The sequence below is a fragment of the Drosophila virilis genome, chromosome 2 (genome assembly GCF_030788295.1).
Source record: "Drosophila virilis strain 15010-1051.87 chromosome 2, Dvir_AGI_RSII-ME, whole genome shotgun sequence".
NCBI lineage: Eukaryota > Metazoa > Arthropoda > Insecta > Diptera > Drosophilidae > Drosophila > Drosophila virilis.
Genome location: NC_091544.1, coordinates 4,095,466 through 4,123,465, shown reverse-complemented (window position 1 = coordinate 4,123,465; position 28,000 = coordinate 4,095,466). Strand labels below are relative to the sequence as shown.

General features: G+C 42.2%; 5 protein-coding genes across 6 annotated transcripts; 2 read left to right on the top strand and 3 right to left on the bottom strand.

The window, feature by feature from the left end:
* Window positions 1-25: 25 nt before the first annotated feature.
* Window positions 26-14,542, top strand: mRpS9 (mitochondrial ribosomal protein S9). Its single transcript, XM_002054853.4, has 7 exons — window positions 26-179; window positions 275-493; window positions 550-723; window positions 783-868; window positions 933-1,293; window positions 14,153-14,315; window positions 14,387-14,542. Exons 1-7 carry the CDS (start codon window positions 84-86, stop codon window positions 14,476-14,478), a joined length of 1,191 nt encoding a protein of 396 aa, XP_002054889.2. The 5' UTR covers window positions 26-83; the 3' UTR covers window positions 14,479-14,542.
* Window positions 1,605-12,058, bottom strand: wtrw (water witch). Of its 2 annotated transcripts, XM_015171334.3 has the most exons (4): window positions 11,894-12,058; window positions 7,726-8,086; window positions 3,630-4,974; window positions 1,605-3,571 (listed from the first exon to the last, which is right to left on the bottom strand). In XM_015171334.3, exons 2-4 carry the CDS (start codon window positions 7,842-7,844, stop codon window positions 2,072-2,074), a joined length of 2,964 nt encoding a protein of 987 aa, XP_015026820.1. In that variant the 5' UTR covers window positions 7,845-8,086; window positions 11,894-12,058; the 3' UTR covers window positions 1,605-2,071. The 2 variants fall into 2 exon arrangements, with proteins under 2 accessions (XP_015026820.1, XP_015026823.1); XM_015171337.3 differs by lacking the exons at window positions 7,726-8,086; window positions 11,894-12,058 and adding an exon at window positions 6,432-6,837 and having other exon boundaries at window positions 1,606-3,571.
* ArgRS-m (arginyl-tRNA synthetase, mitochondrial) lies at window positions 14,313-16,572 on the bottom strand. Its single transcript, XM_002054855.4, has 4 exons — window positions 16,425-16,572; window positions 15,204-16,362; window positions 14,775-15,141; window positions 14,313-14,713 (listed from the first exon to the last, which is right to left on the bottom strand). Exons 1-4 carry the CDS (start codon window positions 16,458-16,460, stop codon window positions 14,560-14,562), a joined length of 1,716 nt encoding a protein of 571 aa, XP_002054891.1. The 5' UTR covers window positions 16,461-16,572; the 3' UTR covers window positions 14,313-14,559.
* Window positions 16,573-16,642: 70 nt separating this feature from the next.
* Vps39 (vacuolar protein sorting 39) lies at window positions 16,643-20,439 on the top strand. The gene is made up of 7 exons (XM_002054856.4): window positions 16,643-16,890; window positions 16,957-17,429; window positions 17,491-17,716; window positions 17,775-18,022; window positions 18,083-18,963; window positions 19,019-19,421; window positions 19,482-20,439. Exons 1-7 carry the CDS (start codon window positions 16,821-16,823, stop codon window positions 19,779-19,781), a joined length of 2,601 nt encoding a protein of 866 aa, XP_002054892.1. The 5' UTR covers window positions 16,643-16,820; the 3' UTR covers window positions 19,782-20,439.
* A 27-nt stretch (window positions 20,440-20,466) lies between these two features.
* Window positions 20,467-22,659, bottom strand: LOC6630282 (homeobox protein B-H1). The gene is made up of 2 exons (XM_032439209.2): window positions 21,702-22,659; window positions 20,467-21,478 (listed from the first exon to the last, which is right to left on the bottom strand). Exons 1-2 carry the CDS (start codon window positions 22,603-22,605, stop codon window positions 20,973-20,975), a joined length of 1,410 nt encoding a protein of 469 aa, XP_032295100.1. The 5' UTR covers window positions 22,606-22,659; the 3' UTR covers window positions 20,467-20,972.
* Window positions 22,660-28,000: the final 5,341 nt, after the last annotated feature.

The window sequence follows — 28,000 nt, the reverse complement described above, 5'->3', positions numbered from 1 at the left end:
GTGGCACTGCATAACACTGGAGCCGCCAAACAGCTGACTACTGTCTTCCTCTTCCTGCCACACGGTGCGACAATACAAGAACTATGTCACTGCGTGTTTTAGGCTTAAATTTAATAAAAACTAACAGAAATTTGCTCCAAACAGCTGTCAAAAACAATGGAGCACCCAATGCACACGCGGTAAGTTGGCGCTCGCCAAACTTCGCATTGAGTTAACGGCGCAATTTGAGGTTGGACAAACAACTCACCGACTCGTTTGCATAACATTTATGTAGGTTGCGATGGCGCCATACGCCACACAGGTAACTGTACAGGCTACGCCGGCGGCGGTTCAGAAGCAAAAGGTGAGCAAGGCCATGAAGGCCTACCTGGAGCGGGCTAATGAGCACGACGAGTTTATGAAAACACAGCATTTGGAGTTCCAAATTGGCAAGCGCCATTTGGCCAACATGATGGGCGCCGACGCAGAGACCTTTACGCAACAGGACATTGATGTGAGTATATTAAAGCATCGTTGGAGTTTCTTACCCTAGCCATTCGTCACTTGCAGGAAGCCATTAACTATCTGTTTCCTTCCGGGCTGTTTGACAAACGCGCTCGTCCCTCCATGAGATCGCCCGAGGAGGTGTTCCCAGCGCGAAAAGCAGCCGAGTTCGATGAGACGGGTCGCCCCTTTCACAGCATGTTTTACACTGGCAAACCCAACTATTTCCAGCTGCTGCACGTAAGCTCTTAGCACTTGTCATTAAAATAAGCAAAGTTCAAATGAAAACCTTTTGACAGGATATTGTGACGGAAACAAATAAGCTAAACGATCTGGAAGAGCGCATGCTGCGGCGCGGAAACAAGCCGGATGAGAACCAAAAACTGTAGGTGCACCGCAATCCAAAACATATATATTTTGGTTAATTTATGTTTCATTTGTTTTAAAAGCGAAATGGCTGGCTTCCAGCTGTTGCCGAAAGAGCAACTGGAGCGCGTGCTCGTGGAGCACATTGCGGACATAGAGTACCAAAATTTCACCAGCGCCATGGAGCGTTTAATCATATCGCCGTATGCCTACAAAAGCAAAGCATTTATTGAGCGCTTTCTGAAGCCCTTGATTGATCAATCCAAGCAACTGGAGGTGCCCAAGCCCAAGATTGATGAGCAGGGCCGACAATACGTAACGACCTACGAGTGTCTGCGCAAAACGGCACGCGCCGATGTCACAGTGCGTCTGCCCGGCACAGGAAAGATAACCATTAATGGCCAGGATATCTCATATTTCAGCTTGGAAGAGTGCAGAGAACAGGTGAGTCCTATTTTCTGTTCAGTTATACTTGTATAAGCTTGTGGAGAGCACTATCATTTTATTATGAAATGTATCTCTGACCACATAAAGTGTATATATATTCTTGATCAGTATCAATAGCCGAGGGCATTAGCCTTGCCGACTATCTGTTTAAGATTCATCTGTAAGACCGGCCGGAAGATAACTCTCCGGAATGATAGGTCGAAAATTCGATTCTTCTATGTAAAACTCATATCAATATCGGAACGTTTGCATCCATAGGAAGAATCGGAAGTCGGCAAATTTAACAATAGATATTTAGATAGTTTATTCATATAAAACATATATATCTTTCATATATAATTATCATTTCAACGCATCTCAAACGACAACGCCAAACAACAAAAAGACACAGCCTAAAACCAGACACATTTTACCGAATGCGGACCAAAAACAAACCTGCCAGCTTCTCGCCTCTAATAAAGCCTACCAACTAGTCTTTATTAATTGTATAACTGTATATCTATATATATATATATATTTATATATATATTGTAGAATAGAGTAGGTTATATGGCTAAAAAGCATAAATATGTAGAGCGACAGACGCTGCGATATCAAATATGCTAACTACAATATAATATCAACATTTTTCGGGGATCTTGGGGCAATTACACACGCACAAGAAGAGTCTAAGGGCTAAGAGTTTCGAACTAAATGTGGATTTGGATGATTATAATAATATATAATAGTAATAATAATAATAATAATAATAATAGTAAATGGCTTGCTGGAGCTGCTATTTGCGCATTTGCTGCTTCTGTTGGTTCGAGATGACGATCAGCAGCTTGTCGATCACCTTGCTGGCCTGCTGCTGCTGTGATATGAGCGCCTGCTTCAGCTCCTGTATCTCCTGGGTGAGAAACTCGATGCGATCGGCATTGTCATCGATTTTGCTCGTCAACGTGGTGAGCTGTGTCGATTCCGGATCCGGATCGGGCAATGCATACGCGGTTGCTGCACAGCTATTGTTATTGTTATACTTGTTCTTGTACGACAGATAATTTTCGCCCGGATTCTTGGAGGAGATGGTATGGCCGAAGTGCTTGCGCATTTTGCCCACCTCGTATGCCTTCATCAGAATGTCGCGCGGCAGGCGCTTCTCGCTGGGATTCAGCGGCTTCACGCAGAGCACCACGCGATAGGCCTGCGGTGAGACGAGCGCCGTGTAATGCAGCAGATTGCGCAACCATGTCGGCAAATAGCCATTGAACAGCGCCGACTCAATGTAGCTGATCAGCTTCGTTTGACGCACCAGTTTGGAGAGCCCGGCGGTTTTCTTGAGACCCTGTATATCGTGCACCGCAATGCCCACGAGCAGATTCATCAGAATGATCGTCACGAACAGCAGGAAGAGCACAAACGTAATCTGTGCGCTGACCTCCAGCAAAAAGGGCGGATCCTTGCCATCGGGATCGTTGATCAAAAGCGACAGATCCTGTTCCCCAATCATCATGACCAGCACAGTGATAAAGCCCATGAAAGGATTGGCAAACGACGACGACGATGGAAAGATGACGCAAAAACTAATGGTAAACCCAATTAGCATGCACGAATAGGCCATGAACAGCTTGGCGAATTCGCCCTGGACGCGCGTATACATGGCCACGTAGACATCAAAGACGGGCAGCTGGCCAATCATCAGCATCAGATTGGTCCAGCCCAGCAGTACGGCGAAGGCGCCAATATGATTCTGGAACGTGTACGTCTGCTTTGTGTATATGTACGAGATGACAAACACGCTGGTTATGACGAACCACTCCATGATGTTCTCCACCTGCGTCACATAGTGCCGGAACGAGGAGTAGCCCGTTATGCCGTACAGCTTACGAAATATCTCCACTATGGTAATGGCCACCAGCACCCACCATTGCATTTCCATGACAAACGGATTATTGCGCAGCATATCGCCCAGTATGGATTGCTTCTGGCAGAGTTCCTGCGCCTGAATCGTTGTGTTGTCATCCTTGCTGCCGTTGTAACAGTTGTGCGCCAATGCGGTCAGCACGTAGAGCGTCAGGAAGAGCACAAAGCTAAAGCAGAAGATCAGGCGGCCAATGTAGTACTTGCGTATCTTGCCCCACTTGATGTACAGAAATGAGGAGCACAGCGGATGCTCCAGTATCTCCTTTTGGCCCTCGTCCACAAATGTATTCAAATAGCTGATCTCACGCGGATGACAATGCTGCAGCAGCTGGCGAAAGTCCAGCTCCAGTTCCACCTCGCGATTGACAGGATCCTATATAACAAATGATTGGTTAATTGTAAATAAATGGCCATGGAATTGTGTCATTCACCTGGGAATGATGCAGTGTGATGGCCGCATCCAATTTCTGCCTGATCATCGCAACCGAGGCGGGCGTCTTGCGTGTGATGACATTCAAGGCGGAGGTGCCCTTCTTGGACTTGGTTGTGACATCGGCGCCATGGAATATCAGCATCTCGACGCACTGGACAAGCCCATCGAGGGCGGCCAGATGGAGTGCGGTAAAGCCATAGATGTCCTTATGGTTGACATTGGCGCCCCACTGGATCAGCGTCTCCATGATATCGTAGGCGTTCTCGGACTTGCCCACCGCAGCATGCAGCGGCGTCCGATGATCAAAGTCCTCCGCATTGGCGTCCGCGTTGCCGTTGCGCAGCAACGACTCAACGCACTCGAGGCTGGAGGTGCGTGCGGCCAGATGGAGAGGCGTGAAGCCGCGATGATTCTTTAGCTTGGCGTCGGCACCCTTCGACAGCAACAAATCGACGCACTCCACATTGCCCTCGTCGGCGGCCAGATGCAAAGCCGTGGACTCCTTTTCGCGTATACAGATGCGCACATTGGCATCGGCATTGGGCGCATTCAGCAATGCCTCCAGGCACTGCAGATGACCCAGATCCGCGGCCAGGTGTATGGCATTGGTGCCATTGGGCTTCAGCGAATTGACGTCTGCGCCCTCGCCAATGAACAGCTGCAGGCACTCGAGCGCATTGGAGCGCACGGCGCAGTGCAGCAGGCTCTCCTCGCAGTTGGGCTTGTTCGTGTCTTTGGTGATGAGCGCTCCGCTATGGATGAGAAACTTGGCCGCCTCGGCGGCATTGCCAAAGGCGGCGCAGTGCAGCGGCGTATAACACTTTGGCTGCAGATTGACATTGATGCCCTTGGTCACCAGCAGATCCAGCGTGGCCAGGCAGCCGCTGAAGGCGCCCAGATGCAGGGCCGATATGCCATTCTGATCGCAAAAGTGCAAATCGGCGCCCGCCTTCAGCAGACCCTCGAGCAGATCCCAGCGCTTGAGAAATGCTGCCCACAAATAGCACAGATTCTTCTCCAGCTTCGAAGCTGTCTCGAAGTGTGCGCCCAGGCCCTCGGCGACCACATTGCCCTGCTCAATATCCTCCAGCAGGCGCACTCGCCCGGCGGCGCTCTTCATCTGATCAATTAGACTAATCCTCAGCGTATCATTGCAGATCTGGACGCTCAGCTCACTTGTTGGCTCCTCAAAGCTATCGTACATGCTCGGCGCACTCTCCGCCGGCGGCGATGGTCCACACTCCATGTATTCGAATTCACCAGCTGTCGGATACTGGGCTTCGATCATGGCGTCAGTGTTGTTGCGCCATCGCACCATTAGATTGGGTGGAATCGATTTGAAACTGTTTCAAATAACAACATAAAAAAAAGGACAACAACAACATTTTAGCAATGGGATTAATGTATCTATAAAGAATTGCAAGAAATATTTCATTTAGCTAGCCTTACATGAATTAGCTTATTTTAAAGGCAGAGATTTTTCAAGTGAAACCCTTATTCCATTTTATTTAACAGATAGGGACTATAAAATCCGGATATATCAAATTTTTTTTAAAATTTAGCTGAGAACGGGGCTGCTATCTAAAAACTAAAATATTCTGAGTACATGCAAACAACATTTGGACAGGAATAATGTTAGACAAAAGCTAAGAGAAATAGTCATAAGAAACATAATCAGAATATCGAGATTTAACAATTTTGTTGAAACATTGGCGCTGTCGTTGAGTGGAAAAAATACTTGATATGCACAGAAAGAAGAGCTAAGTTCCAAATCTAAGCTCCTAGCTCTTAAAGTCTCTGAGATTGAAGCGTTCGCAAACAACTTGACAGAATAATATATAAACACTTTATGGGTTCGGTGAAATCTTCTTCCTTGATCCAGGACACATAAACCATAAAACGGCTTAAACACTTTTGTATAAGAAGTTAATTTGAAATGAATATACATACAACATATTAGATGCAAGTTCATCTTAATAGTTTTTTTAGTACTTGATACAATTGCTAATTGTGCAAATTTTTTTGTATTTATCTTTGTGAATTTCAAAATGTAATCGCAGCATTTAACAGGATAAATTATGTATCACATTTCAAGTTCTATGGATCACAATTTGTTGTATATAACTTTTGGTCTATTTAACAGAGCTTAGTAACAGAGTGTAGTAACAGAGTCAGTAACAGAGTGTAGTAACAGAGTCAGTAACAGAGTGTAGTAACAGAGGCTGTTACAGAGTCAGTAGCAGAGGTTGTAAAACTTTAAGTTATTTCTTATTAGCACAATTGTCAGCAACTAAATGAATTTGTGAAATTCGCAAAGTAATTAATAGTTCTGCAAGCGTATTTATTTAGCTGGCGCTGCTCGTTTCGTATAGTTTTATTTATTTATGCATATTCGTTTTTATGCTTATTTTTATTGTTTCGAATGACACGGCCGCTGCACGTTGATGACTTTGAGGCATGCATAAATTGAGCAGCTAGTCGGAGGCAGTTTATCAGCATAATATGATGTTAAGTTATGCAAAAGCTTGCATTTATTGCTGTTTATTATTATTATAGATATTATTTTTTTTTTTTGTGTATATTTACAGTTGTGCACTGCGTTAAATCTTGTTCACATCTGCGGCAAAAATTTCTTAGTTCGAACTGTTGCGATTTCTCGCTGTTGCACTTGATTATTTCCACAGCAGTTTTGCATAATCAGGGACTCAGCTTTGTTCTGCACTTAGTCGCTTATATTATATATCTCTTATACAAATATCTATACATGTGTGTGTGTGTGTGTTTGTGTGTGTGCACGTACACCGTTTGCAGCCATATCCACGGATGATGCCAATTCGCTAATGAACTGTTTTCAATTTCTAATTTCATTTCCAAAATGTACACAGACAGGGAGGATAGGAGAGCCCGACCTGTCCGCGGACTGGTTGACCCATCTACAGACCGATCCGTTAGACAAAGTCAGAGACAGTGGGGCCAAGTGCCACACAATGGTTGCAACAATTGTGCCCAACGGCCGGAAAATGCAAAAATTGTTGTGTGTGAAAAACGCGAGAATTTTTCACTTCCGTTTCGTTTGTACGATCTATTCTTGCTAACGAACTACGAACTGCGAACGCGTTTTAACGAATCTGTATGTGTGTGTGTGTGTTTTTTTTCTAGTCAGCGACTAACGCGTCCGCCTGCATTGTTGTTTCAAAACCGACTGATGGAAAACTTTAAACGCTGCTCAGTGCCAGCTTGTCGATCGGGCTTGAAACGCCGCACACACACACACACACACACACACGCATGTATACGTGAGTGAGGTGAAGCGTGAGAGCGATTGCCAAAAAAAAAAAAACTAGTAGTAGAAGAGAGCCAGTAGGCGTGGGAGTGTGCAGAGTTGCAGCCGAAATAGTAGAGTGGAATGCTGTAATTGGATGACTTGTAGAAGAGTCCAAAAGAAAAGCCACCTGCCTGGCTGACTAAACACGGTGAACGCATTGTTTAAACTGTGACTCGTTTTAAATCAGTTTCATTTTCAATTTGTAATCGTATAGTACAAGACATTTGTAATATCCATTCGCAATCCCGCTGGCGGCAGCTGGAAAACTCTCAAGTGTTTACACACGGCCTGGAATGCAATGTTGACAAACGAAAGTTAACAAAATGTTCAACACTTGCGTATTTTGTCATTTATAATGTGAATCGCTTGGGTGTTATCCAAATTAATTTGTTTATCCAATTATTGTATATTGTCGTTGTGCATGCACATTTCGAATGTGATTTGTTCAAGCGTGGGAATAATGGAGATGATTTCGACGACGAACGGTTGTCGTTATCGCGAACGAGAGTTAACTGTAAACCTTGCGACTCACGACCGCCGCCCCCCCCCGCCCCAAATTTATTTGCCTGCCCCACCCAAAACGTTGGCACGTGCAAGTTCTTATATTCTTGTGCATATTTGGATTTCTCCCAATTTTTGGGTACTTTTCTTTTTGACTGGGTTCGTCGTCGTCGCACGCACACATATTTGTGTGTGTCTGTGTCTGTGTGTGTGTGTGCATAATGGTATGGGCCGCTTAAATGCAATGCAACTGGCAACTGGCACTTACCGGTTATTCGCATTATTTTCATTGAGCGGCTGCTCCACTTCGGTCTTGGTGACGACGCTGATGGAACGTGTCATGCGGCGCGGCTTCGTGCTGCCCTCCTTGTAGCCAAGATTCTCCATGGCGACAAACAGACCTTGCTGCCAACTCGTTCCACTCGCACTCGCAGTTAAAGTTGTTGCAGCAGCAGCTCTCTAGCTGTTGTTGTTGTTGTTGTTGTTGTTGTTGGTGTTTGTAATTAAAACGCGCGAATATGCGCAAAAATTTGAAGCCAAATCGGTTTTGGCTGCACTTGTGAACCGATCGCAAAACTTTCCAATACTGTCAACGCAAATTTATAGTCTAGTTGCTTCACGCTGATTGGCTGCAACAATATAAGAGATAAATGTTTAGGTCACTTGTCCTGGGCAGAGCCTTCTATTCAGTCTGTGTGTGAACCAAAGCTGGTTTGGATCCCAACTAATAGGCAATTACTTTCGCATAATCTGCACTTGAACCGATCGAAAACTTTCCAATACTGCAACAATATAAGAGATAAATGTTTAAGTCACTTGTCCTCGGCAGAGCCTTCTATTCGGTCTGTGTGTGAACCAATGCGTGCTTGGAACACAACTAATTTGCAATTACTTTCGCATAATCTGCATAAACATTAAACAAATATTAACTTTTGCGTCACTTTTTGTTGCTCTGACTCTTTTCCTGTGATCTTCTCCTTTTGGACTCGTTAGGCGAATGCGACAATCTTGGCTGGCACTTATCTAAGAGCTCATCCCATTTGACGCAGCGATAAGGCCCGCCATATAAACATCATGAGACACAATCCAACCTATTGTTTTTGTGTTTATCGGTGGGGATTTATCAGCATGGGCTACTGTTTATATGGACTAGACGGAGCAGAGGCGGCGATATTTTGTGTTCTTCGTCAAGTAGATGAAGTCTAGGGTGACTTTTCTCTCCAGCTTTGGAGAGTCTTTAATTTGCACTGAGTAAAGAGCAGGGGAGACATTTTGTATCTAGTTGGGAATGTGATTCGATTCTAATAAAAATCTAGTGGATCCTCTATATATCGTCAAGTCAGAGTGACTTTTTGTATAACACTTTTCTCTCCAGTTTTGGATATTCTTTAATTTGCAATGAGTAAAGAGCGAGGGAGACATTTTGTATCTAGTTGGGAATGTGATTCAATTCTTATTGGAAAATGGCTAGTTATTCTTACGAAACGGAACAGCAAATCAGACAGTGCGAATACCCTCTAAATGCTTTCCATAGCAATATGTGAAGTCCTATAGTTTTTAAGTATAGTTCATATATGTTTTCCTTTTATTTCAAGGTTCATAATATCATGCATAAATATACTAGTTTTCTTTCAGATTGACTTAAAAACAATAAATATGTTTAATGTTAGTTATGTGATCTTAAGTAGTTAGCAAAATTTGTTCCACCTGAACGTTATCTTTAGCTACGCCCATTAATTTAATATGCTTTGGGTTTTCAGCACCTTCAACCAGCTGAGATTTGTGTATTTTTCTGGTGTCACATCTATGAGACTTTTGCTTCTCTGATTATTTCTACCCAGATTTTGTTTGTTCACATTATTTACAATTGATGTCAACGTCGAGTATTCATTCATTTGTTGAGCAAATGCCATTTGGTATCATTTGGGCCCAGGCAGATTTTTTAAAACGTAATTCGTGATCTCTAGTCGCAGTCGATAAAGAGCCAAAGGCTAAATATAAACCGAAAGGCATATTAAATTGGCAAACAGACTTAAAGCATACATAAAATACCGAGCCGGAGTAAAACTAATTTAACTAGTATTTATTTAGGCACGCCTATTACCTGCTGATTTATTTTTATTATTTGTTTATTTGATTGCACCTGCAAATTTTTGTTCGCTTGTGATTGCGCAATCTGATCATGGCTGCATTTGTTTGTACAATAAACACTTTGAAATTGGGTAAAAGGGGCATTGAAATTTGAACATAGTTCCCTTTAAGGACTTTTCTGGAATAATCGATAAATTGTCCCTCGTAAAAACAATCGATTAATATCGATAACTTGACTTTATAGCATATCTGAACGGTTTTTAAAGCTGTACTTCGAAAATCTTGTATAGTATAGTAGTATATATATATATTATATACAGATAAATCCCAACTACCAATCCCCAAAATTCAAAGCAATAAAAGTTCCAAGTTCCAATCATAATAAGACGCACTCAAGAATTTCAACAAGATCGATTCAGAAACACTGAAAATATGTTTAAGAAAAACGCCTTTAAAGTATTTTATCAAGTAATGCTTGTTTTATTACCCCTTAGCCTCGTCTAAAATCTGCAGCTTATATTTTTATGTGTGTCTAGGTATTCATGTATTAAAGAATATAAGTGTTTTTATGGGAATATTTATGTGAGTGTTTATGGCTAAAAATTAACCATAATAAGTTACATATATGTATCTTTATGTGAGGGGGGATGTAAATGTAATCTTGATGTAATCGATGCTGAGTTTAAAGGGAACAATAGATCGTTTTATGGTCTGAGCTGATTCGATTTTCTTCCAGTTCATCAAAAGTTTACTTGCGTGTGTCTTTGTCAGAAGGCTTAGGGTATCTCCTAGCAGGCATTCCCGACAAGTTGGCTCAGAGTGACTTATTGGATAACTGTTTTCTCTCCAGTTTTGGAGAGTCTTTAATTTGGAATGAGTAAAGAGCGAGGGAGACATTTTGTATCTAGTTGGGAATAACGATATTCATCAAGCAATGTAAACAATTGTCATTAAAAATTGTTGTCAATTTTAAGCTCATGTCAAATTATTAAACAATTTGAGGAAGCGTTTCGGGGAATTTCAACAGATAAACATTAAAAGTAACGAGGCAATCAAAACAAAAAATAAAAAAAAGGCTAGCTAAGTACCGCCTGGAAACAAGGCAATAAAACAAAAACTTTCTTAGAGTTGAGTTATTAGCAAAATTTGGTGGTGAATCGGAGAGTTCGAAACGTAAAAAACTCTTAATTTATTATGCGCACAAATTAATTAAATTCGCCGAGAGGCCATAGACGAAGTTGAAAAACCAGTTTGCAATACTCTGGTCTCAAATTCCATTCGCCAGCTGAAAAGTTTCCAACACAACAAACAAATGTTAGCTATTAACGCCCCCCGCGCGCGCTATAAGTCCAGCTTCGCAACACAATTATCCAAAAATCTCATTAACTGTTTACTCGCAAAACTAGACAGTTAACGCGACACTCTGCCGTTGATTGATGTATAGGTATGTGTATATAAGAGAAAAATAATGTACAGCTAGAACTGGCCGAGCCGAGCCTAGCCGAGCCGGAAGGGCCATTTGCAATTTACCGTTTTAGATGCGACGATGCAACGTCATTTGGAAACTGCGCCGCACCCGAAACAACCCTGCAACGTCATTTGGAAACTGCATCGCTAGCGAAACAACCCTGCATTCGCTACGTGTCTTCGTTTTTGTGTTGATCGTTCGTTCAGTCGTTCCTTCGTTCGGCTCGTTCGCTTCGTTCGGCTCGTTCGGTTCGTTTGCGTCTTCGGTACGCGTTGATTCAATTATAATTGAAACTAATTTGGATTTGAACGGATGAAAGCCTTCGTGTTGCGGGCGGTCGGGCGATGGGCAACGGGTGTGAGACACATATGTATGCTGTGCCCATTGCGCGAGACGAGCTTTATATTTGCATTGCTTGCGGAATGCCCTTGAACCTGAGGCGCCCCCCTCCCCGTCCGCTATCCCACAAGCTGTGTGCACTTGTGTACACTTTTGTACGCTGGTGTAATTGAATTTTCTCCAAATTAAAGGATAATACAACAGACGATTGCAACACAAAACTGTAATATAATCTTTAAGTGACATCAAGAAAACAATTCTAATGCAATGTACAATCACAATATAAGAAAAAACCCTCGCTTCATGTAATGCGAACAACGCAAATTATATATTTCTTGGCATAAATTCATTTATCGCCTTTTCATAATGCCCCTAATGTGATTTAATAGGAAAATTCTTTATCAATTCTTCTTCAAATAATTTACAAATTCTATAAGAAAAAGTCCCCGATTCGAATTCGAATTCGAATATATATATGTATAGTTTTTATGGACACGTTCTTGAATACATGCTTGATTTGCAAATATATTTGAATTACTTTTATGAGTATCTTGGCCAAAAGCCGTTGCTTAGACAGCTAACGGAACATTTTACATTATCCGAGTGAAGAGAATTCTTTATTATCCGATTATCCGAGCGAAACACTTGCAATACACGTTCGGTGTAAAATTTTTCCGCGACTTGAACGACGCGACAAAACAACGTGAATTGACTGATAAAAAGAACTGCGCCGAAATGATAATCTAGACCAAAAGTTTCGATGTGGATGCCGGAGCATATCCAAGTTGGCGCGCGCGCCAATGAGGCACTTAGTATATATACTATATGCATGCACACATGCTATCATCCTCATTCCCATCAACATCATCAGCTTGATCATCATCATCGTGATCATCATTATTGAGATGGGGGAAAGAGCGCAAAGTGAGCCAGACTTTCGAACGCTCCAGAGCATCATCATGTCTTTTATCAAATTCATTTAAATCATCATCAAATTGTGACGCGAAATCTTTTCTTGAAGCGCCGGCTTCGTTCTGCTTCTTTCTTGTATGGCATATTTTTGGAGCAAAGCCTATTCTATAAAAATGTAAATGTACATTTTGTACATTGCCGCTAGTTTTGTTGTTTTTGTTTGTGTTTTACTTTAATTGCGCGTATCATTAATTGAAAAATCTTTTGCTCAATTGTTGCTAAAGCTGTTTATTTGTTGTTGCATGAAGTCATCCAACAATTTGTTTAAACAAATCAAAATAATGTTGTTTATTTTTTTATTTTTTTTTTTGTCAAATCTGCAATGATTGATTGTTTGGCTTTTTTATTTTGTCTCTTTTTTCGGCTGCTTTTTGTTTTGCTTCTATTTTCGGCAAATTTGTGCTGCTTTGTTAACGGCTTTTATTATGTATTTTTATTGTTTATTCGTTTTTAATCATAACGTTGATTGTCTGTGTGCTTTAGACCATATTGTTTGCGAACGGTTGCCAAGCCGACTTCGTTTCCCACGCGTATATAAAATAGCCAAAAATTAGTATAAATAAATACGTTTTATTTTCTTTTTGATAATGGGAACAGCCCCGAAATGTGAACTTTGAGTCGAACGTCAGAGTTCAGTTAACAAAAGCCATAAACTAATAAAAAAAAAAAATAGGCTACAATAAATTCAAGAGATAGCTTTGTTTTTCCTTCTTCGATCGTTACATAAATTAGCCACAGTTTCTTCCTTATCCATAAATGTTCAGCGGTTTTCCCCAATTTTAAAGTGGCGTCAATTTTCTATTGACAATCAATTAAAAAAGTGACAAATTCGACAACACTTTCTAAACGAATTGCTAAAAGTTACAACACTGCTGTTACCACCCTCCGCCCGTATGCAAATGCCACTGACCAACACTGGTTACTGCGTCTCGTGTGTGCGCTGCTTAGCCGCCGGCCAATAATTAACAGCTTGTTGTGAAGTAATCATACCCTGTACCTAAATCAGTTGCTGCAAGGGTATTATGCTGTAATTCTTCAGGTGGAAATTTCGAGCATTTAATACTTTAATGTTATTTAAATGCGTACGTGCTTTATCGAAATTTAAATCATGTTTGTTAATTCTCTCCCGCATCAACTTTAATGTCGGTTGTTTTTACAATTTGGCTAATTTCAATGGAACATTTATGTGTCAAACCAAAAATGGAAACCTTTAAAAAAAAAAAAAATTACAAAGCATTAAATGAATACATCAAGTGTAACGAGAGTTAATGCAAAATATGTTTAAAATATCATAGGCAAATTGTATTGCTTATTTGAAAAATAAAAAAGTTAATTTTAAAGCCTTAAAAAAGCTTTCATTACGAAAGTTTTTGCTGAGCTCATTGAATAAGTAGGAGATATCTTAAAGAACTAGATACAGGGTATCAGCTGGCCAACTAACTTGATGAGTGTCTAAACAATATCGACTGAACCACTCTTAATTGTTTTCCTCAACATTTTTGATTTACATCATGCCAGCCTATAACGTAGGCATTTAATTACTGTAGAAGCGTGTATGCAATAGTTTGTTGCAGTTTGGCTCAAAGCCATTTAATTTGGCTAACGATTTGTTGTCATTATTTGTATACAGCTATTGTTGTTATTTGAGTGCAGGAAATACGCGCAGTTGAATTTTTCATTACATACACGAAAATACAATGCAGCACACACGTAGATCTCAGCTCGGGTTCATGCATGTAGATATGTGCATACGTATAAACAATGGGCGCTTCGGGCGCTCTGAACTTGACTTTCTGACATTCGATAACATTTTGTATGCTTTCAGCTGCTCTTTCCTCTGAGCTATAGCAAAATGCTGGGCAAAGTTGATGTGGAGGCCAATGTGGAGGGCGGTGGTCCATCCGGTCAGGCGGGCGCCATACGCTGGGGCATTGCGATGAGTTTGCGCAGCTTTGTTGATCAAGAGATGATTGAGACAATGCGTCTGGGTAAGTCCGTTTGCCGGCTCGAAATCTTTTAATTGTCGCTAATTGCTTTTATGTTCCTCTTCTCTATGCAGCCGGCTTGCTGACACGTGACTATCGCAGGCGAGAGCGCAAGAAGTTCGGACAGGAAGGCGCACGTCGCAAATACACGTGGAAGAAGCGCTGAACGGCCAACTACAAAGCGGCGTTGCATTTCTTTACAAATGTTCAATAAAAACTATGTTAAATTAGTTCGATAAAACTAAAACTACATTTGGTTTAGGGGCTTGAGACCCAAAAGCTGCATGCCCTGTTGCAGCGTGCGCTTGGCCGCACGAAAGAGCAGCAGTCGCTGCCGTTGCTTCTCCGGGCATTTCTCTTGCTTCACGGGCAAACGTTTCAGTGCACGACTAGTCGCATTGCTGTAAATTTACAAAATAGATTAGTTTGGGCTCAGCAAATAGTTTTACGGGAGTCACGCACCACAAGCCAAACAGGTAATTGACCACGACACACGCCTCCAGCTGCTCCTTGGCCTGCCAAATGCATTGCTCAAAGCGCGCCAGCTCGTAGAGCAAGGCGAGCGCATCTGCTGGCTCTTCAGTTAAATGCTGCCAGCTGGGCTTTACTTCCGCCAGCTCGATATGCTTGAAATTATCCAGCAGATTGTGCAGCCGGCAGTGTGTGTATTGTAGCTTGATGCCCGTGTCGCCATTAACCTGCAGCGCTTGCTGCCAGCTGAACTCATAGTCCCGCTGCCGACGCTGCTTCAGCACGTTCACCAGCACAGCTGACACGCCCAGAATATCGCACACGTGATCATCATCCAGAGTATTATTAACCTTAGTGGCTAGAAGTATAAATTACAATAAGAAGCGAATCGTTTAATGTTATGAATAGGTCGAAACTTACTTGTGCTAATGCTGCGCTTCTCGCGCATTACGTCACGCGCCTCGTTGAGCACATCGCGCAGAAATATGGCATTGCCTTGGCGTGTGCTCATCCCGTGAATGCGACCGAATTTCACATGCTGTAGCTTGTCATTGAAGCGATCATCTAGCGCGGACACAGTCTGGAACAGGGCTTTGAAATGATCCGCCTGCCCGTTGTCCACCACATAGAGCATGCGCGAGAACCGTAGACGTTGCTGGCGTTCCAGGAGCGCAGCAATATCGCGCGCCAAGTACAAGGTGGAGCCATCGCTCTTGATGACCGGCACACGACGCTGGTCCACAACCACAATCTCACGGCCATCCTCTTCTCGTTGCAGTAGTCCTGCCGTGCGCAGTTGTGTCAGAACATCAACGATGTCACGCTGCGAGTACTGTGACTCCCATTCGTAACTGTCGAAGTGTACTCCAAGACGCTCGTAGACACCAGTCAGCTCTTCTATGGTGTATTGACGGTACTGCTCCCATTGCTTGGACATGGTTGTATCTTTGCCCGCTTCCAATGCACTGAACAATTCACGTGCCTGTTGAGCTAACTGTGGATCCGCTGCAGCAGCTTTATTGGCCGTTACATAAGCATTGTAGAGCGTTTCAATAGGTGCCGCACGCATTTGAGCATCATGCACATTACTCAGCTGGACGCCAAGCGCCAAGAGCCCAAACTGGGTGCCCCAATCGCCCAGATAGTTAAGACGTGTCGTGCGGTAGCCCAAATGCTGATGAAGATTGGCCAGCACATTGCCTATGATTGTGGAGCGCAGGTGGCCCACATGAAAGGGCTTTGCTATGTTCGGTGAGCTGTACTCCACAACAACGTGCTCCTCGCGTAAAGCTGGCTCCATGGAGGGGTTTTGTTTTGCTTGCAGCAGCTGGGCTGTAAATGCATCGGGTCGAATTCCGAACTCAACTTTGGCTGCATTGCGTCCATTTCTGGGCACCACACGAACTTGTTCAATGTACGTGGCATCGAATTGTTGACTTTTTACCGACTCCAACAGGTCGTGCTCCTGTTGTGCAACATCAGCCGGCAAAATCCACTGCAGCATTGGTCGTGTAGCGGCATTTTGTGGCAGCTTGGAGGGCACTTCGAGCGCATGGTAGATGTTTTTCAGTTGTGGCAGCTGCGTTAAATATACAATAGAAGATTTAATAAGCCTTGTTGACTACAATTTTATTGTTTTACCTGCTCACAAATTGCGCGCCGGATCGCGCTGGTCATGTTATTGCACAGGGTGGCAGTGCCATGCTTAGTGTTGCAAAGTGTCGCGTTGTTGTTTTAAGCAAACACGATACGACATGTATGATGAACAAAGTGTTGCATAGTCGAATAACTGTTAAACAGATATTATATTCTCTTTAACATTACTAAAATATTTGCTATATCTCATAAAATCACCGACAAAATGTAAACAAATTAATGTTTTGATTGTTATGCAGTTGTCTCAACACATATGTCTCGTGTGTGGATCATTTAACAGCTGTTTTGCAATACTGGGCTGGGCATTGGGTGTTGTTTTTGTCTAAAGTCGATTTGTGTTTTGTTTTGCGCGAAGGCATTTATGCCAATATAAAAAGCAAAATGCATAAGGCCTACAATGTGCAGTCGATACTAAAGCAAGGCGTTCAAATTGAAGCCATTGCAGCATACGGTAAGTTACAGTCGTAGATATGTACATAAATCAAAAACAAAAAATGGTTTACCTTTGTTCAAGCAGGTAATCAAGTCATCTTGGGCACCAGGAGCGGTCAGCTCATCATGTACGCCGTGGAAACGCAAACAGGCGTCGATATGCGAATGTTCAACAACAATTTTAGCAAGAAGCCCATTGCCCAAATGGAGGTGGTTTCTCCGGAGAATTTGCTGTTTGTATTGACCGACAATATGATTCATGTGTGTGATATAAGCCGGATCGAGAACAATTTCGAGTTTATACATAAATCCCTAGACACCAAGGGTTGTACGTTGTTTACCATGGATGTGGACACACGCAAATCGACAACGGGCGAAGTGGCCACGTTTATACGAATCGGTTGTGCCATAAAGCGCCGTTTGGTGTTTTTCTTTTGGAAGAAGGATCAGCTCGCATCGCTGCAGCTGGCCATTGAGCTCATCGATGTGCCCAAGGCAATGTGCTGGGTTAACCAGCTCGTCTGTGTTGGCTACAAAAACGAATACGTTCTATACGATGTAACTGACATTTCGAGATATTAATATAACTGATTTAATCATAGCTTAACTCCCCTGCTAGATATCCAGCAATCCGCCGACGATGTACAAGCTCATTCTTACTTCCTCCACCATAAGCCAGGAGCCCAACATTTGCTTAATGCGTAATAACATGCTAGGCATATCTAAGGAAAACTACCTAATGCACATTGATCTCGCTCAATACAAATCCAAAGACGGCTGTGCTGACGGCGGAATGAACAACAAGACAACGTTGACGCCGTGGACCAGTCCGCTTTTGGGTTTAGGTAATTTTGCTATCTTATGCATCATATTATATGACACTAACAATAGCAATCTTTACAGTTTGGGATGAGCCATTTGCTGTTGGGCGAATTAAAAATGCCGTCGAGGTGCGCAGCTTGGTGGGCAAGGACACGCTTGTGCAGTCCATTCCGGAGCTGAGGAATACCCGGTTTCTTGTGCGCTCCGATAAGGGCACCATCTTTGCCGCCGCTTCAACGGAGCTGTGGTGCATACGCCTCGTGGATATTCCAACACAGCGCGAGGAGTTATTGCAGCAAAAGAAATTTCAGCTGGCAATCGAACTGACGGTTAGTTTGGCCTAAATATGGTTCAATTCTCTCTGTAGCCAATATTGCATTCATTTTCAGGAGATCTCCGACGAAAAAGCCAGCGATAAAGCACAGACCGTGCGCTCGATACACATGCTGTATGCCAAAGAGTTGTTTACCAATAAAGAATTCGCAGCTGCCATGAAGGAATTCGAGAAAGCCGCCATCGATCCCTACGACGTGATACGCCTCTTCCCTAGTCTCGTGCCGGAACCGAAGACCACAGCAGATGCTGCAATACCAACGTCCAGTGTACCAAAGCTGGAGGATCATGAACTAGAAAATGCGTACGTGGCGCTTATTGAGTTTCTGGCACAAGCACGTCAACGAGAGGTAGTAAAATTGCTCGATACCAAGGGCAACACCAATTTCCTGCTTGAGATAATTGACACTACGCTGCTCAAGTGCTATCTGAAGACAAATGATGCGCTGGTTGCGCCCCTGTTGCGCCTTAACCAATGTCATCTAGAGGAGTCAGAGAAAATGCTCAAAAAAAATAACAAACTTTCCGAGCTTATCATTCTCTATAATGGCAAAGGAAAGCACAAAAAGGCTTTGACGCTTCTAAAGGAACAAGCGAACATTGAGGGATCAGTGTTGCAGGGTCTTAAACGCACCATTACCTATCTTCAGGCCCTGGGCGTCGACAATCTTCCCTTAATTTTCGAATTTGCCGACTGGGTATTAGCAGAGAACCCAGAGGAAGGTCTAACAATATTCACCGATGAGTTGATCGCCGTGGAGAAGCTGCCTCGTGCCAAAGTGCTTGACTTTTTGGTAAGCAAACATAAAACTCTCGTTATACCCTACTTGGAGCATGTCATCGATGAGTGGGGTGACACCAATACACTGCGCCACAATGCACTTCTTAAGCAGTACAGCGAGCAAGTGCAACGGCTGCTGGCTCAGCAGGCCGAGGGGTAAGTAGATATTCTGATTTTGAGGAATTGATTTCATGTATTCGCGGATTGACAGAAAAGAAGTACCCGAACTGCCGCACTTGCGCGCCAAGATGACTAAGATGCTAGTGGAATCTCAATACTACTCCCCAGATCACGTACTGGAACACTTTCCCACCACCGTGCTGCTGGAGGAGCGTGCCATAATTCTGGGCCGCCTCAAAAAGCATGATAAGGTACTGGCCATATACATACAAGTGCTGGGTGATGTGGAGAAAGCCAAGAACTACGCGGAGGCAAACTATGAACAGGACAAAGAGGTGTTTAATATACTGCTCCAGATCATACTGAATCCAGTGCCTCAACCGCCCTACGAGGGCGTGGCCATGCATCCAGAATTCCTCAGGCCAAACAAGGAAGTAGCCTTGCACCTGCTAAATACCTATACAGTGAAAATTGACCCTACAAGGATTTTGGAAGTGAGTTGGACTTGTTTGCCGCTGTGACTCTTCCTATTGCAATTAACTCTTTGCTTGCAGTATCTGCCGGACGATATTTATATGCATGAGTTGAAAAACTATTTTGAGACTGTGGTGCGCATGCAGATGGCCGAAAGCCACCAGCGCCAAATTATGCGCGGACTGCTGCAAGCGGAGGCGGCGCGCCTGGAGGCGGCCATCGAGCAGGAGAAGAGCAAGAGCTTTGAAATGAATGAGTCGACTGTGTGTCCGGAGTGCAAGAAGCGATTTGCCAATCAAACTGCTTTTGTGCGCTATCCGGATGGCCAAATCGTGCATCTGTCCTGCTACGACAGAGTCATGTCATCCACACAACAATAAACAAGCTCTTTTCATATGTGATAATTGCAAAAAGTAGATAAGTCTTTCTAAGTTATGATATATTTGTAAATGCTAAGCATAATTCGTACGAAATCAGACTGTTTCGGAATAGAAAATATGAATAGTTCTAGAATTATATAAAACACCTAAGGCAAGCAATGCACTTGCTATTAATATCTTAAGAGAACATATTATTTTTAATTGGGCATTCAATTGTTTCATTATACTCCTCGCTTATCAATATCGGAACACCATTCCATAAAGCTGACAAGGTTCAGACTTAGCTATTTGCTTGAAAGTCTTTAACATATTTGTTTGCCAACAGATTTATACAAGCAATAGCTTATTTCGACGCGTATTGAATGTATTATTATACCATAATGGATGATTGTTGGTTTGCCTATTAAATTTGCTTTATCTTTCAACTTTTTAAGGTCGGTTGGAATAAAGTTATGGTGGATCTAGTTGCCAAATCCCGATGAAATGAATAAAATAGGGGCTCCAAGTCTTTCCAAAAATCCCGTTGCATAGTCTTAGCAATTTATATTTCAATCGGAGGTATATATTGTTACTATTTGATAAGATAGTTCAATTCGACCGATTGATTACAGCGAATAGGCCAATCCATTCGAAATTTTTCGACAAACTGAGGTACTGAGAAAATAAAACAAACAAAAATCATCAATACGAAAATAAAATATATATATAATATAACTAGGAAATATTTACAAAAAAAAATTTAAAACTAAATTTAAACATTTTTAGTTCTTTCGAAAAAGCTTATAAAAATATCGCTTAATACATTTCTAATAGCCGGGAAATTTCTCCATGATTTTATTCAAGCTAAAGCCTAATATTTTCGTGTGTTTGAAGAGGAAAAGCTCAGACTTCAAATATTATCTCAACAAATTAAAACTGTTGCGTATAAAAATAATAAATAATTAAAGCTAATTTATAATCATTAATTTGAACTAAGTTTTAAATTAATGGGCAAATCAACAAATAGAAATCATTCAAAAGTTCTGCGGAAATATAAAATCCATAAATTCGAAAATTTACCAAATCAATCTCCACTTGAGACACTACGAGTTGATGAAAAATTAGTAAATTGAAAATATTGAATACTTAAATAATTGCATATTGTACATATTTATTTCGCTATATTTACAATTGAGGCTGCGCACAGATTGTTTATGCCTCCTCACTGCCATCCATAAGACTATCGCCGTCCAGATCTAGGGAATCATTGCATATGGATAAATCAGATTCGGATGCCGCCCGGCTCAATGGACGTAACGGCAGTGAAAGCGATTGTTTGCTGTCCTCGTTGTCGTTGTCCTCCTCCAGCAGGCTAGGCGAGGCTGTGCTGCAGCCGGCGTTCAATGGCAGCTCCGCGGCGTTGGCTGCTGATGTAGTCGCTGCTGTTGCTACTGCTCCGCCGGGCAATTGCGTTTGACGAATTAGCGCCAGACGCTGTTGTGTGAGCTCCAGGTGATGTTTGCGCCATTTAATGCGACGATTTTGAAACCAGACTTTCACCTGAGCCTCCGTCAGCTTGAGCGTGTGTGCCAGATAAAGGCGCTCCGGACCGACCATGTACTGTTGGCGCTCGAATTCCGCCTCCAGGCATTCCAGCTGCTCCGGTGTAAAAATTGTTCGCACTCGTTTATTCTTCAGCGCGCTCTTCTTCTGGGAGTCTGTTGCGAAAAATAAAAGACAGGGTTGACCATTTTATATTGAAGCTAATTTCAGTGTTGCCAATTCAGCTTGTTTCGCGCTTAGCTTGGCTATATTCTGAGGTCTTCAGCCGGAAACAGCCAAAAGTATAGCTGGTTTAGCTAGTTTTTGGCATAGCCATATTATCAACTCTGTTTATTTCTAACATTGCATTTAGCTATTTGACAACACTGCTTGACTTACCCGATTTGAGTTTGTCCCGTTGGAAACTGAGCGATGCCTGCTGAGCGTGATGTTGGTGGAGCTGTTGAAGGCTCTGCAATGCGGAGGGTGCGCCACTGACGGCGGCGGCGACGACAGCGGCAGCAGCAAAATTAGCACGCTGTTGCGAGTGGGAATGCGAATGAGGATGCGGATGCGGATGTTGCACTGTGGCCAGGTAGCGACTGCCGCTGCTATCACAATTAAAGTTATTTACACTTTGGCTGTTGTTGTTGTTGTTGCTGCTAGTGCCGTAGCTGTTGTTGTTGTTGTTGTTGGCATTGTTGATGTTGTTGTTGTTGTTGTAGAACTTGCTGTTATTGTTATCCTGGTCGAGAACATCCGCACCAGCCCCCGCTGAGGCGGCGCCATTGAGCGACAGATTAATGGCATTATTATAGTCCTTGCTCTGCTGTTGCAGACCCAAAATGGCGGCTATTGTAAACGACTTGCCCACATCGAGGGAGGTATGCGCCGCGGCCGCTTCAATGAGCTGCGCGTGCGACGTCGCAGTCGCCAGCTGCTGCTGCTGCTGCTCCCTCTGCTGGTTGTGTGTGTCCGCCTGTGTCTGTGTGGGTGTTGGGAGGCCAATAGGAAGTTGCTGCTGCTGCTGCTGTTGCTGTTGGTTTGAGTGCAGCTCCATTTGATACGAACTTTGACCCGCCGCTGTCACTGCAGCTGCCGCCGCTGCAGCAGCCAGCGCCGCCGAAGGCAGTGCATGATGCGGTTGCAACTGTCCATGTCCATGTCCATGCCCGTGTCCTTGTGCTTGTGCTTGTGCGTGTGCGTGTGCTTGGGCTTGTGCAACACTGTTGGCTTGTGTGTTATGCAATGCCAGAAAGTGTGACAAGGGATTTGCGTGATATTTGGAAGGATTCTGCAACATGCTTAGTATTTGGCACAAGATGGTCACCTCCGTCTCACTGGCTGGTTAGCTGAAAAATGCAAGAGCAATGTGTTAATGTTAACTTGTCGCCGACTTGGTCAGCCGCATGCCATTCAGGTGTCAACGACTGCAATCGCAATTGTCTCTCTGGCTCTGATTATGCCCACAATTAAGTGGCACTTCTCCAGCCGCAAGCATCTGTAATCGGAGCTGCTTGAAGCCAAGTTGAAATGCAAATGCAAATGGAAATGCTGGCCCAAGAGCAGCCGTCGGTGGCATTTAAACCAAGTCAAGAATCTCTAAATGCAGCTTAGTCAAACAATTGACCCGGCAATGAATGGCGGGCAGCAGCAACTGGTTGGGCCAGGCAAATAAAGCTGCAAATGACCGCAGACTGCTTCACACATTCACACACACACACACACACGTACAGGCAGAGAAACGGTCACACGCACAGGCAGAGAAACGGTCACACATACACACAAACACGGACACTCACTCGCACAGTGAGTGCATTCATTGCACTTAATTGCAATGCTTTTCACCTCCTCTCGTTCACGCTCTCTCTCTCTCTCTCTCCATGCATCTGCTGTCGCTGTCCCTGCTGGCAATTTGATAGCCTAATTGAGACTTTGTCACAGTTTGCTGCTTAATTGTTGCTGCTGTTGCTCAGGTGCGTTAAATATCCAACGGATAGTCAGACAATCTCAAATATATATAAATGTTAACACACACACACACACGCACACATGAGGCTAAATGTGGTCAAGTCGTGTGGCTCGCATTGTATAAATTGGGTTCATTAGGGAATATAGTACAAATAACTGTGGGTAGATGGTGCTAATCGCATTAAGTTCTAGCTGTAAATTTCAAATAATTTCCCAAATAAACTCAATGGCAAACCAAAGGCATTTGCAAATATCTCCAAGAAAATAAACAGCTGTAAATTTGTAGAGATATTGTTGTCTAATATCTCAAGCCACAAGGACAGACAATTAAAAAAATGTTTAATTGCAAAAAGTTTGTATTTAATCTCACTAAAATACGTGGAATTGATAAACTGAGCATTAGGTGATTTAAAATATAACTACTCTAGACAAATTAAAGAGTCTATGAATTCAAATATAGAATTGCTTGGTAATATATTCTCTATATGAATAATATACTTCGATCTTTGTGTATTTGGTATATTCATAAAATTGAATACTTTGTTTAAGTCTCTAAACGCTCTTTTGGCATTGGAAAATAGGTGAAAATCTATATCTCCAACACAACCTTTTTTAAAGATCAAGAGAGAAGAGAAGAAAGAGAGATAGAGAAAGAGAGAGAGAGAGAGGTAGAGAGAGTGAAAATTTATCTGCCACTTCTTTATTTGTTTCCTTATATATTTTTTCTTAAATAATTCCTTAACTCTATTTAGCTTGGTATCGGGTATAACCGACTGCAACATTCCAACATTTCTGATATAGCACATTTCTAAAATATTCCATTCGTGTTTAAGTAATTTATTAAACTGCAACGAAACAACAAAGTCGAATCCTCCTTTTAAACACATAATTGCATATTGCCTTTTCTTAAGAGTGCTTGACTATGAGATATCCTGTGAAAACATTCCCACAACCTTTCGAGCCTCTTGTTGCACCTGAGCTTCTCCTTTCGTTTTTCACAATGAAAACTTTGCTCACGTACACTCCTATAAGACGGACACCACTCTAGTGCAGACATTTGAGCTCCTCCGTTTCCCCACTTTAAGGCGCAGACTTCTTCTGAGCGACAAACCAAGTATATCCCTACGGACACTGTCCGCCTAAGAGAGTTTTCGCACTACTTTCTAGAATACAACAATGTCCAATTGGCACATTTTTCATTATGTTAAGCGAAATTGACCTATTGCATTTTAATTCTTGGCTTTGATCAACAATCAAAACAACAGTTAGCTGCAATCTATTTAGCTACGTCACAAAATCTAACCTTATAAAATATGTTCGTAAATCCCTTTTGGATGTTATCCGAACCGAACAAGTAAAAGTGCTCTAGTTTGGATATACCCTGAACATATATAAACAATATATTGTCTTTGCCTGAAAACTTGTTCTACCTGAACAAGAATCAGGTCTCTTTTGCTTGAAACATTACATTTTTAATGACTAAGCTCTCATTATTGCATAAGAAATTTATATAAAATACTGTTACTGTTTGCCGGGTTCGAACTCGCGCCCGCATTAACCGAATGAACCAAATGCATTCGCTTCATTATTGGATTCTTCGAAAGAATATACAGAATTATAGAATTTAAAGAATACGTAAGTATTTGAGCCTAAAGTAAACCATCTGAAGTTTTCTGGAGTATATCTTAATATCAGATAGAATATTCATTTACTCCAGTTGGAATTTTTTGAATTTATTTGAATTTACTGAATAGGATCTATACTATAACATTTTGAGAACTAAGAAAAGAAAGAACCCATTTTAAACATTTTAGAATAGGCATTTTTATATATATATTAATGGACGGATATGACTAGAAGTTATCTTAAGTTAATGAACTATAAACAGAAAAAGATTTTTAATGGAATTTGTTATTTTATCGATTTGAAACACTTTTAATGATATTTTCTTTTTAAATTTGGTTGCTAGCAGAATAATATATTACATTTCTTATCTTAACAGAATCGTAACATAATCTTAACAGAATCCCATTCAAAAACAATTTCGAAAACACAAAGAGAAAAAACAGAAACTTCGATTAAGTTAAATTTTAAATAGTGCCCAAATATCGATCAAAACTTCTGAAATTTCTTGGCTTAAGTAATTATCCAAGAAATTGCCCAGAAATTATTGGCTATACGTCCCAAATTCCAAGTTCAATTTATGTTAAAACGCTTAATTTCCCACTTTTTATGATAATATTGGGGAATATTTGCAAACAAACCTTTTAAGTCCTTTAGGCTATTTTTTACCGTTATCCAAAATTAGTGAACCGTTAGTTATATATGTTATATGATTTTCTTATCAAAGTTTCATTTTGTTATCATTTGATGCATATTTTTCACTTTTTCACACTCTGAACTCAAAGTCTCAATTGGCCGACGGAAAAAACTGGTGCCTACTATTGCGCGCGTTTCGACAATTACAATTGAAGTCGTGGAAATGGGAAAATTGTCGGGCAAGCGGAAAATCTGCGCTACATCGAAGGCCGCATGCGAACGGGAACGTGTTGCAAGCTCAACTGAATTCAAAAATTGCCTGGCCATACAATTTTTACATTATCTGCTGCAGCAGGACGTCGACGTTGACGTCGACGTCGGCGACAGCAGCGCAGCTTTGCGCTGCATGATTGTGTGCGTGTCTCTGTATGTGTGTGTGTGTGTGTGTGTGTGTGTGTGTGTGTGTGTGTGTGTGTGTGTGTGTGTGTGTGTGTGTGTGTGTGCGTGCTTTGTGGCTGTGATTTTTCCCATGTACGTGTGGGCTGCGGCTCTCATTCCGCTTGTTGCTGCCTTTTTCCGGGATTTACAGCAGCAGCAGCAGCAGCAGGAAGAGCCGGAACATCATCATCATTCAGATTGTCAGGAGCAACCACCAGCAGTTACATAAAAACGCAACCGCCCAACAACCCACCCACCACCCACCACCCACGGACCCAACCACCAACCCGTCCACCTATCGCAGCGAGCATCCATCCAACCGTCCTTCCGCCTGCTCGGCTCTGTTCTGGACAGCTCTTCTCATAAGCGAGTGTATGAAAAGTTATTGAAATTATGAAATAAATGGATAATTGGCTGCTTGCCGGCTGAGTGGGCGGAATGGGCGGGTGGGCGTTGCCAGAAGTGGGAAAACAATATGGCGCCGCAGTATTAATAATATTCGATGATTAAGGAGCGCAACGAGCGGTAAGATAAACGCCATTAAACCTCGTAATTAATTAGGCAATAAGCAATCATTTTTCGAAGTTCACGTAAAAGGATATATATTAAAGGTCGGATGGGAGGTGTTGCCAGGACTTGGATTCAAGAACTCTAAAGTAATCCCAAAGTAAAAATCAAAGTTTCTCATGCAAATAATCATATCTACAATATTTATTCGATTTAATTTCTTTGAAATTATAAAACATATATAATTTTAAAATAATCTTACGCCAGTTATAATATTCGAAATTGTTTAGATAAATAAATTATTTTGAGTTAAATATCTTAAAAGATATCAAAAAGAATATTATATAATATACAATATAATATAATATTCGAATTCGACTTGAAATTAAAAGTATTAATAAAAAAATAATATTAAATTAGATTTTTTCCGCAATATATATACAAGAATTGCGAGCTGTTCTATAAAAATATTTAAATTTAGACATTTTGATTTTTAAACAAAATTTAATCTTATTTTTAAGACAAACGTTTCGACACAGCTTCAAATAAGTCAAAGTAATTTTTGAGCAGAATTTTTGGACAGCTAAAATAAATGTTGGCTGTAAATTTGAAAGCAAAGTTTTAAATTTACTAGTTGATAAACTACACAAAATGCCAACGATCATTACCAGCACAAAAAGCCCAATTAGCGCCCATCAAAGTGAATCAATGCAAAAGAAAAGGAAAAGAAAAATGGAATACCAAGTGCCTGGCTGCCCGCCTGGTCGGTCTGACGGGTGTGGAGAGCATGCATGTGCGCCCATCTTTAAATCTCCGCCACGAGATACAAATTTTAAATCAAAGCCTGGAATTTCGCTCTCTCTCTCTCTCTCGCTCTCACTCACGCTCAGCTCTCGCATGCAGCTGGTGCTCAAGCTGAGGCCCAGGCCGACTCGACACGTTTGTCGTTTCAATCATCATTAGTGCTAATGTACCCACAAGAATTGGGCAGCCACTTGGCAGGGTGCGGGCAATGGCTGCCCGCGCGGCAGAGAAAGAGCAAATTGGGCATGCGGCAGCGAGAGCGAGAGAGTGCAGCACACACAGGCACGCAAGCACAGCAAGTATATATACACAAACAAGATAAGCGTGTGTGTGTGTGTGTGTGTGTGCGTGAGGCTAGTAAATGGCAAACGTATATACATATATTTCATTATCTCAAAATTTGTTTATTTACCGCAATTTTCATATTTTTTGCATTGTTTGTATCATGAGAATTAAGGGTAAAAAAAATTCCACACGTTACAAGTGGTCCATGTATTTATGTGAGTGTGCATGTGCGTGTGTACGTCTGTGCGCGCGTGTGTGTGTGTGTGTGTGTGTGCGGATTGCTTCTGCGCATGTGTCCGTGCATCTGTATGAAGCGAGTTGGAACGAGGCAGCGTCGCAGTCGCCATCGCCGTCGACGTCGACGTCGCTGCCGCCGCCATTGTTGTTTTGCCTTTTGATAAACTTCGCCGTTTGCGAAGGCGGCTCATCATAAT